The sequence below is a fragment of the Suricata suricatta genome, chromosome 3 (assembly GCF_006229205.1).
Source record: "Suricata suricatta isolate VVHF042 chromosome 3, meerkat_22Aug2017_6uvM2_HiC, whole genome shotgun sequence".
Lineage (NCBI taxonomy): Eukaryota > Metazoa > Chordata > Mammalia > Carnivora > Herpestidae > Suricata > Suricata suricatta.
In genome coordinates this window covers 62,199-72,776 of record NC_043702.1, presented here as the reverse complement: position 1 = coordinate 72,776, position 10,578 = coordinate 62,199, and the positions used below count along the sequence as shown (strand labels likewise).

Below are 10,578 nucleotides of genomic sequence, written 5' to 3'. Positions count from 1 at the left end.
GGGGGGGGGGCGCTTGGCAGGCGTTACCTTGAGTGGCCCTGGGGACGGCAACCGCCAGCGCCCAGCTCAGCAGCAACAGCAGCAGGAGGACACCCACCAGCACACTTGTAACACTGATGACCAACCCCTGCACCTGGCCCGTGAGTCTGGGTGGGGGGCTAGGGCTCTCCGTGGGGGGCTCCAGGGCTCTCTCTGCAGGAGCAGAAGGACAGAGACTCTGAGGAGCCAGGGAGGGGGACCCAGGGAGGGGACCCAGGGAAGGAGGATGGAGAGAGGGCAGGATGCAGATGGAGATCTGCATCCCGGTCCCGCACTGACCAGCCTCGCCCAGGCCACACCTGCGATGAGCTGCCGAGCTTCGCCCTGTCCTGACAAGTGCACCCCCCCCCGGAGGCCCTGTGGGTGTGGGGGTGCTTCGGTCACCGTGGGCCCAGGTGTGGGGTGGAGCCAAAGGGCAGCCCAGGGGTCCCTGCCGCTGCGCCCCACATCCTGGGCCCCGCACCTCTCACGGTGAGTTCCGCGCGCGGACTCTCGCTGATCTGCGTGTTGGGGGGCAGGTAGATGGCCCCGCAGAGATAGACCCCACTGTCGTTGAGCCGGGTGGTGAGGATGGTCATGCGGAAGTCCTGCCCGCTCGGCAGCCTTGCGACGAGGAAGCGCCTGTCCTTGCCGGGCTGGGTGCGGTTCTCCTGGAAGGCGGCCAGCTTGTCTGTCTGATTGCGGGGGCTCATGCGGTACCAGTTGAGCACGAAGCTCGCGGGCACGTTGGGAAGGCTGCACACGAAGGAGGCGTTCTCCCCCTCGAGCACTGTGAGCTGGGCCGGCGAGAAGGTGAGGGGGCTCCAGGGCCTGTCAGGGGGGTCTGGGAGGTGGGGAGATGACGGGCCGGTGAGGAAGGGTGCCGGGGCGGGGGGGGGCAGCCCTTCCAGACCCTCCCCTTCTCTCCCTCCACACACCCCAGCCTGCACCGGACCCCCCTCTGCAACGCCCCTGCCTGGAGCCTGGCGGCTTCTCCCTGCCCGGCTCAGGGCGAGGTGCTCTTTCCAGGCAGCATCTCGGTGGGACTTTTGTCCTTTGAGTGCACAAGACTCAGGGCCCCAGGCCCCCCTGCCCCGTTTCTCCCTGGACGGTGGTGGTTAGGCCGTCACCCCTCCCTTGCTGACTCGGGACTGCTGGTGTCCAAGGGCCTAACCCCCACGTTCCTAGTTCTGCTGTCCTGGGCCAGGTCTGGTCCTGTGCGCCCCGAAGGTGGAGGGGGTGGGTGTCCGAGACGCTGGGAGGGGCCGGCAGGGGCTTCTCCTCACACTGGAGGCTCAGGGTCCAGCCTTCCGCCTGTCCCGGGGCCTACTCGGAGCAACGTGGCGTCTGTGCGGGCGCTCTGTGTCTTCTGCCACAACTCTGGACTGGAGCTCGGAGGCCAGCAGGGCCGTCGCCCCCCCACGTGGACAGGAACGGAGACCCCTGACGGTCCTGGGTCCAGAACCACTCCTCACAAAACAAGCCCTCGCAGGAAGCCCCGCTGCCGGGGCACTGGCCCAAGGACACCACCATGCCCTGCACGCTCAGGCACGCGCACACACATACTTACACTCACACTCTGACACATCCACAGCACCTGCGGGGGTGTGCATGCCCTTGCGTGCTCACTCGGGGTGGGAGAAGAATTCCCCCCTCATCGAGGCCCAGGCAGTGTGTCAGCAGCACCCATACGGAGTCAAGGCCACACAGCGACGGGTCACAGGTTCCCGGGGTCCCAGAGACAGAGCCACGGACAAACCCACACATGCTGGGCCCCCCTTCCCTGCGGAAGGTTCCCACAGGGGAACCACGGCTTGGAGGGAGGGTCCAGCCCCAGCCCCAGCTCCAGCCCCTGCCCCGGGTCTGCGGCTGCCTGCCCCGACCCCTGGCCCCCAGCTCAGGGGGCCCCTCCCAGCCCCTGTCACCTGCTCCAGGCCTGCTCACCCAGGACGGAACAGGCAGACCCGGGACGCTGCCCGGTGATGTCGTTTCTGGGCCCACCCAGCATGTCCCCCCGTCCCCCGGCTCCATAGATGCCATGAGAACCAGACACGCCAGGCCTGAGATGAGGTTGTGCCGCTGCCCCTCTGAGCAATTCCTGCCTGGCAACAGCGTGTGCCTGCAAGGCTCCTCACCCAGAGACACAGACCCCTGGCTGGGGTCCCTCTGCCTCTGGGGATGGTGCCTGAGGCCAGGCGCAATGTCCTGCTGGCTGAATGGCTGTGGCCCCAAGGAAGAAGAGGCTGGTCCTAGCACCCTGTGTCCACCCAGCCGCACACGTCCCCACCGGGCAGCTCACATGGGGCAAGATCGCAGAGGTGGGGAGACCAGGGCGGATCCTGATGTGTTCGCAGCATCCTTGTGTGTCTATGACCCCCTCAGGGGGGCACACAGGACGCCCCCCACATCCCTTTACCCTGGGGACCCTGAGGCTTGGCGAGGCTGGCCCAGCCAGCCTGAACCTTTCTCTTCCTGGTGTCTCACTTGGCCACTGATGGAGGGACATGGCTGTCACATGGCCTGGAGTCCTCTGACTACTTTGTGGGGGGCTGGTGAACCTCTGAAGCCTGCAGAGGGCCCGTCCCACGGGCCAGGAGGAGGCCAGAAAGGCTGGAGGGGGCCTGGCCCGGGCTGGGGTGTGGCTGCTGCAGGCAGGGCCCTCTCCTCTCGAGGGAGGCTCCCTGTCTTGTGGAGCTGGCCATCTGCTCCTTACCCGGCCTGGCTTTCCCAGGGGCGCCCACAGTAAGCCCCTCTCCTGTTGTAATTGTGTGTCCCAGCTGCGCACGACCAGCACGGATGGCAGGAGTTCGATCTTGGTGGCACTGAGCATGCCGTCATGCCTCTGCCCAAGAGGCGCATCCGTTCACAGAACACATTGAGGGAGTAATAGGGCAAGTAGGGCGGCAGGAGGCGGTGGCGGCAGCATAGCCCAGGCACCGAGGCCGTGCGGTCCGTGGGGCCCTGGCTCCTGGCCTCCTCACTCTGTGGCCCCCCCACACCCACACCACCACCAAGGCCTCCTGGCAGCCCCCTGCCCTACCGGGACCGCCGCGCTGAGAAGAGGCCCTTGGGGGTCACGTGGTATGTGGGCCCCCCACCACAGCCAGCCCCTCAGGGCCCCTTTGAGGACTCTGTTTCAGGACCTCATCTGCCCCACGTCTGACCTGCACTTGTAACCGGTTGGGCCACTTGTCTGTTCATTGGCTGTTTGTGGGCCTCCCGGGGTCTGAATGTGGTTGAGGAGGGGACTCTGGGCTACCCGGAGCCCTGTCCATCCTGGCCCGGCCATCTGCCTAAGTCTCTACACGGCAGCCTCCCTATCCTCCCCAGGCCTCACTCCCTCTGGGTGCTACTGGCCTTGTCGCTTCTCCTGGGCCTCCTTCCCGGGGTCCACTCCCACCCCCCAGGCCTGTCCCACCCACCTGTGTCTTCACAGCAGGCTCAGGGCCAGGGGCCAGCAGCAGCTGTGTGCCTGGCCTGAGACAGGTGGAGGGTGGGGCTCCTTGTGGGGAGGGCGGGAGGGGGCGGGCCCGTCAGGAGACTCCAGAGCCGGCTCTGACCAGGGAGCACCCACGCCCTTCAAGTCACAGGGTGCGTGACTGTCGAGGGCTCTGGTGGTTTGGCCAGGGTGCAGGGCCACAGGGAACCCTGGCCAGGTGCTCAGGGGCCTGTCCAGATGGAGAAAGACGGGCTCCCTGGAACGGGAGCCCAGGAGCACCAGAAGGGGAGTGGGCCAGAGGGGACACGGGGCCGAGACCTCACCGGGGTGCTAGAGGGGCTCTCTGCTTTCCGGGAGCAGGGTGACAGCTAGCCAGCACGTAGGAGCCAACCCAAACTCCTTCCCAGAGAAGGGCCGAGCGTGGGGCTTACTGCTGAGTACAGTGACTCCACTCGGTCCCGACGGTACCAACCTCTGCGAATCTTCTGTTGTTTGGGCTTAAACACTACAGTGTTGTCTGTTTGCTTTATATTGGATGATAAGATGTTTGGGGAGTGGAGAGAACACTGTGCCCGGCAGGGTGCAGGCAGAGACCTCAGGCCAGGGCCAGCACTGGGGTACAGGCCGTGGGTCAGGCACCCACAGAGACCAGTGCGGCTCTCAGGCCACACACTGCACACCCCTCAGCTGGCCCTGGGTTTAAGCAGGACCTGTCTGTGATGTTAAAAGTGTCACCCAGTGAGCCATCGGGGACCCAGCCACACCCACGAGCTTCTTACTCATCAGGAGAGAAACAGGGTGCCTTGGCCTCCTTGCTGGGGGCTCCCTGAAGGGCGCTCCAAGGAGGTACTAACATGCCTGTGATCAGCCACAGACAGGTGTCAGACACACGTGCGGGGGGGCACACACCTGCACGCCTGGCTTGGACCCTCACGGATGCCCCTTTCTGCCCTCAGCAAAAGTGAAAACAAACGGGGCCTCATGAAAGTAAAAAGCGTCTGCATAGCAAAGAAAACCATCAGCACAGTGGAAAGTCCACCTACAGGGTGGGAGAGAGTATTTGCAAATCACATATCTGATAATATCCCAAATATGTAAAAACTCACGTAATTCAATAGCAAAAACCCCAAACAGTCCAATTAAAAAATGGGCAGAAGACCTGAACAGACACTTTTCCAAAAAAGACACCCAGGTGGCCAACAGATACACGAAAAGATGCTCAATGTCACTCATCATCAGGGAAAGACAAATCCAAACCGGAGGAGACACCGCCTCTCACCTGTCAGAGTGGCTAAAATTAACAACACAGGAAGCAGGTGCTGGTGAGGATGTGGAGCCCGAGGAATAGTCCTGCACCGCGGCTGGGAACGCACACTGGTGCAGCTGCCCTGGGGAACAGTGTGGGGGGGTCCTCAAGAAACTACAAATAGAGCCCCCCACGACCCAGCAATTCCCCTTCTGTACACTTATCCACAGAGAACAGAAAGACTCCTGGGAAAAGATCTGCACATCTCTGTTCACTGCAGCGTTATGCCAAAAGCCCAAGTATGGAAGCAGCCCACGGACGACGGGTGAGGAAGGTGTGCAGTGAACACAACGAATGTTGCTCAGTGATAAAAAAAAAGAAAGAACAAAACCTCGCCATTTGTGACCACATGGATGAGCTGGAGAGCTTGCTGTACGTGAAGCAAGTCTGTAGGATCTCATTTACATGTGGAATCTAAATCCAAAAGCAAAGCAAACAAAACTCGAGCTCACGGATGTAAGGAACGGATTGGTGGCTACCCAAGACGGGGAGGGAGGTGCTGGCAAATCAGGTGGAGGGGGTCAGCAAGCAAAAACCGGCAGTCACAGGATGAGCAGTCAGGGCTCTGCGATGCGAGGCACGGTGGTGGCAGGTAACGCCGCGTGGCACGTTTGAAAGAGCTACAGGAATGGATGGAAAGTTCTCATCACAAGAGAAGCATTTTGCGACTGTGTGGGGACGGATGTTGGTGGACTCACGGTCTTGTCATTTTATAGTATATATAAATCACGAATCATTTCATTGTGCACCTGAAGTTAATATAATGCGGTCAATTGTACTTCAGTAAAATATTCCTAATTCTAAGGTTTTCCATATCTAAAATAAGATTGAGATTTGAGTAAACACACACACACACACACACACACACACACACACACACACAGAAAGGCAGAATCGGCAGGGGCAGAGAGAGCTGGGTCCCGAGTTAGAAGAAGCCAAGGGCAGAGACAGACGAGTAAAGCAGGTGGTCCTTGGCTGGGCTGCAGGTCAGAGGAGCTACCTCGCCCCTTGCGGTGTGGGAGGATGGCCTCTGGAGGGGGGCAGAGGGGCCCGGACACGTGGGGGAGCGCCTCAGGCTGGACTGTGCCCCCAGGGCGCATGTTGGAGCCTCGTCCTCAGCACTGCAGAATGTGACCTTATTTGGAAATGGGTCATCATAGATGTAATTAATTAAGATAAGCTGGAGCCCATGGGTCCCTCCTCCGACGTGACTGGTGTCCTTCTCAGAGGGGGAAATTTGGACAGGAGCATGTTGGGAGAGCAGAGCTCCGTGTGAAGCCAGAGTGGAGATGAGTGATGTGCCCACAAGCTAAGAAACCCCAAGGACTTCCAGCAAACACCAGAAGCCGGGGAAGCTAGGAACGGATCCTCCCTCAGGCTCAGAGGGGACTGGCCCTGCCCATGCCTGCTCTGGGACCCTCGGCCCCCAGGGTGCGGGGCAGGACCCTTCCGGGCCGCGGTCCTGGGTTTGGTGTTTGGGACGGCAGGCCTGGCATATTAACACAAAGACAAGTGTGCCAATATTGTCAGCTGGCGACTCTGGGTACAGGGTGTCCCTGCCCATGCTTTTGTGACTTTGCTGTATGTTTCAGACATTTCTCAAAATTTTAAGTAAAAAGAGTGAATAAAAGAAATCTGGCATCTCAAGACATTATGATGGGCTGTGCCGGACAGTTTGGGTAAGCAATCGGATTCAATTCTCGCCATGAGGCAGGCATCACATCCCCCAGTGACAGGTGCCTCGCCCTGATGCTGAGCCCGGGCCTGCCTGCCTCACGGCCTGCGCACGCCTCACCTCCTCTTGTCGGCGAGGCTAGGGCTCGGCTAACTGCCAGGCTTGGGAGATTGCATCACATACACCTGAGGAGCTGTGGGAGACACCCACGGGAATGACCAAAACAAGAAGCACAGTGAATAAGTCAGGGAGGGAAAGAGATGGCGTGGAACCAGACCGGCCCGCAGCCAGGTGCGATGGAGTCGGACCGGAGAGCCGGAGGTGCCTGGCGAGTGGTATCAGCAGTGTGGGGTGCTCAGTGCTGACACGGGGAAACCAAGGCATGCTGGGCTGCGTTCTTATCCTCCCCTGCTTTGGCGGGGGGTCCTGGGGGGAAGTCAGGCACCAGGGCTGAGTCGTGGCCTGACTACACTTCCTTCCCCCTGCTGGGATGAGCCCCCTCCAAGCCCCTGTTTCCCTGGCTCCCCGCAAGCCCCCTCACGGGGCATCTTTTGGCCACAGGCCCTTGGACAACCAGTTTCAGCTCTGAGTTCCCTCCACTGATCCTGAGAGCCAGGCCAGCCGAGGAGGAAATGCAGTGACTCCAGCCATTGCCAAGCAGGCCCCAGAACCGCAGCAACACTCTGGAACGGGCAGCCCCAGGGGCCTCTGCGCCCAGCGAGGTCCCAAGGAACGGCTCCTTCCCTGGAGAACGAGGGCAGCCGGGCCTCTCTCCCCGACAGGCAGGTTCTGACCGGGGCCCGCAGGGCCTGCCCAACAGACAGCCCCCGAGTGGGGGTCAGGGCCAGGCCTCCTTGCCAGAACCCCACAAATAAATGCCCCCAGCCATGGCCACGCGCCGCACCCCCAGAAATCTCGTCCAGAGACCCCAGGTCTTGGCAGGGGGGCTGGAGAGGTGAACAGTCTTCACTTGACAGTCACACCTCGGATATAATTAGAGAAGTGTCTCTGGGATGTCCAGCCAGGGACTTCACAGGGACAGTTCTCCCCTCTTGGGAAGTCCTAGTCCCATCCCCAAGAGAGCATGAGGCATCTGAGTGGAGGACTGGGGCTCTGGGCAGCCCAGCCTATCATCCTACAGAGAGGGGCCGGTCCTTGGGACTCTCAGGAAGAGCTGGGACATTCCTGCCTGCTTATGGGCCCGGATTGGACTCACCACCAGGTGAGGTGGGCAGGCAAGAAGCTGGAGGCCAGAGGGGACCCTTTACTTGCCCAAAGCCACACAGCGCCCTGCCAGGGGCAGTGCCTGGCCTCTGGGGCCTGACCCCACCGCAGCCCCCTCCCATCTGCCTGGTAGCACTCTCCCCGGGTGCCACCGGACCCTGACCCACGTACCTAGGAGCCATCCTGGCCACCAGCCCAGCTGCAGCACGGCCCAGACGAGAGGCCAGGGCACCCGTGGGGTCCCCATGCCTGGAGTGGCAGCCGCCTGCCTCGGTAATCTCTTCCTTCACGGCTCTGGTAGAGGTGTCAGCGGAAAGGAAACTGTCCCCGGTTAGGATGAGGGACCCGCCCCAGCCCTGCCCCCTCTTCCTCCTCCTCCTCCACGTGGGTGGAGATTGGAGAGGAGCCTGAGAGAGAGAAGGAGATGGTGGAGAGACAGAGGAGGGGCCGGAGAGGGAGATGGGGGAGCGGTAGAAAGGAGAGGGAAGAGACACTGGAGCAGCGGCCCCTCAGAGAAACCGAGGAAGCTCCGGGAGGAGGGAGGAGGGAGGCCCCGCCCCTCCCCTGCTGTGGGGTCTCCGGAGCAGCAGTTTTGTCCCTTTGTTTGTTGTTGCTCCCCACCGCTGAGGCTGGTGAGGTTGCGGGGCCCTCTGTGCTCCCTCCTCCTGCCTTTGGGAAGGCAGGATGCCTGGGCTCAGACCCCTTCTGCAGTGAAGGGTGGGGTTGGCCCCATGCCTACCTTGTTTCCTCTTGAGGGGTTGAACCCACCATACTCTGTCACTGCTGAGTGGGGCAGGGGGCAGGGGGGAGGGGCAGGGTGTAGGGGGTGGGGTTAGGGGCAGGGAGCAGGGGGAAGGGCCAGTGCTGGGAGCAGAGGCAGGGGGCAGGGGGGCAAAGGTAGAGGACTGGGACAGGGTCAGGGTCAGGGATAGGATTTAGGGGAAGGGGGAGGGGCAAGGAGGAAGGGGACAGGGGCAGGGGTCAGGGGCAGGGGAGGGGACGGGGGAAGGGGACAGGAGCAGGGGGTAGGAGACAAGGGCAGAGGGCAGGGGGCAGAAGGTAGGGGCAGGTCAGGGAGCAAGGGCAGGGGGCAGGGAGAGGGGACACTTGCTTGGCCAAGGGTTCACCCCTCCCCCAGGGCTGCAAGGCCACCACACTGGGGCAGCTGAGGGTCTGCAGGAGTCCACTTGAGACTCCTCCCCTCCAGTCCTGGGTTGGGGACTGGGGTCTCCCTGGGCCCCTGGTGGCCTTGGTTTGCCCCCACCCTGAGGCTGCTCTTCCAGCTTCAGGGGCTGCAGGCCAGGCAGGGTCCAAAGTCCTTCTGCAGTGGCCCCGGGGGGTCGTCCACCGCCCAGTGCTCTGAGGACATCCATTACTGGGGGCTCAGCCTGTAACGCAGCTCCCCTGGGGGGCACATGGTCTGGAAGTGTGTCTGCTGGTTTGCCGGCCTGTGCTCTCCTGTCGGCGCGGGAACGGAAACTGCTGACTCGGGCGGCGGGGTGCGTGGGTCTCGCTGCCCGGGTGACAAGGCAGAGGCCGCCTGGCAGCTAGCGGCGCTCAGGCTTGGGGTGAAGGGAAGACATTAAAGACAACAAGGGGTGGAAAAAGAGCATCAGAGGCAGCGTCTGCCAGCGAGCAGAGGAGGCTTCGGGGCTGAACAAAGGGCCGCGTGGGCGACGCGGTGGGGCGGTGGGGGGGGGGGGCCCTGCTGGCCAGGTGGGCGCTGGGGCACAGGCCAGGCAGGGTGCAGGGCCTGTGAGCCGCACGAAGCTGCCGGATGGCTTAGGTGCTGGCCTGGGGGACACCCCTCGTGGGCACCCCTTGCAGGCAGGGGCCTCCCCTCTGATGGCAGGCACTTGGCCTTCGGCTAAGGAGACGGGTCAGGGCAGGTTAAGGGCAGCCGGGTGCCCTGCAAGGCTCCGACCCTGTGGAAGCCTGCCTGAGGCTCTGCCCTGGGGACATGATGCCCTGTGGGACCTGGGGCTGGGGGGGCCTGCCTGGCGGGGTGTTCTGGAGGGTTGCCCCCAGGGGGGCTCTCTGCACCCCGCCACATGGGCTGTCATTTCATCTGCAAGAGCCTGATGCACATCTAGAGTGGGCCACCAGAAAACAGGGGTGCGTGGTACCCTTCCTTGCCCAGCGCCCTTTGTCCCCTCTCCGTCACCTCCTTTCTCCTCCCTCCTAGCCTCCTGTGCCTCCTACCCACGGCTGGGGTGGGGGAGCTGCATGCAGGGCCCCCTGGAGAGGCTGAGAGGGGCACTCGGACCCTGGGGGACTGGGTCGGGAGGGGCCATATGGAGGCAGGGGCGGGGCACAGAGACTGTGAAGGTCCCGGAGGAGGGGGTCACAGCCCAGAGGAGTCTCACACCCCACCCTGGGGTGGGCAGGACCAGCAAGCCACTGGGGAGGAGGCTGGCACAGGTGGGGAAAGGGCAGGGGCCCCAGCGACTATTGGGGTGCTGTACTCCCAAGGGGAGCTCCCCACCACCTGTCAGCACACTCTCCCCCAACATGTGCTGTTCCCCTCACACATGCTGTCGCTGTCACACAGTGTCCTCACCATACACACTGTCCCTATTACACACAGTGTCCCTGTCACACATGCTGTCCCTGTCACACAGTGTCCCCACCACACACACTGCCCTTGTCACATGCACTGTCTCCATCACATATAGTACCCCTGTCACAGTGTCCCTGTCACATACACTGTGCCCCTGAAACACACTGTCCCATCACAGTGTCCCCATCAATGTCCCTGTCATATACTGTCCCTGTCACAGTGACCCTATCACACACTGGGTCCCCTTCCCTCACCATCTCTCATTAGGGACAGGATAGCCTCCCTGGTTGGAGGGAAGGGGAAGAAGGTCAGGGTCTTCATCTGTCCCCTTCCAGGGTCCCCTGTTGGCTGGGAGG

The 10,578-nt window shown here is 62.4% G+C and overlaps 1 protein-coding gene across 2 annotated transcripts in view; it reads right to left on the bottom strand.

Moving 5' to 3' along the window:
- The window catches only part of PDCD1 (programmed cell death 1), a 9,466-nt gene extending 1,481 nt beyond the window's left edge, over window positions 1-7,985 (bottom strand). Inside the window, exons 1-3 of one of the 2 annotated variants that reach the window (XM_029932881.1) lie at window positions 7,834-7,985; window positions 503-862; window positions 28-192 (exon numbers count right to left, since the gene is read on the bottom strand). In XM_029932881.1, the coding sequence (XP_029788741.1) occupies window positions 28-192; window positions 503-862; window positions 7,834-7,909 (601 nt within the window). In that variant the 5' untranslated portion in view covers window positions 7,910-7,985. The remainder of the gene's footprint in view (window positions 1-27; window positions 193-502; window positions 863-7,833) is intronic. The other variant, XM_029932882.1, reaches the window with a different exon arrangement.
- Window positions 7,986-10,578: the final 2,593 nt, after the last annotated feature.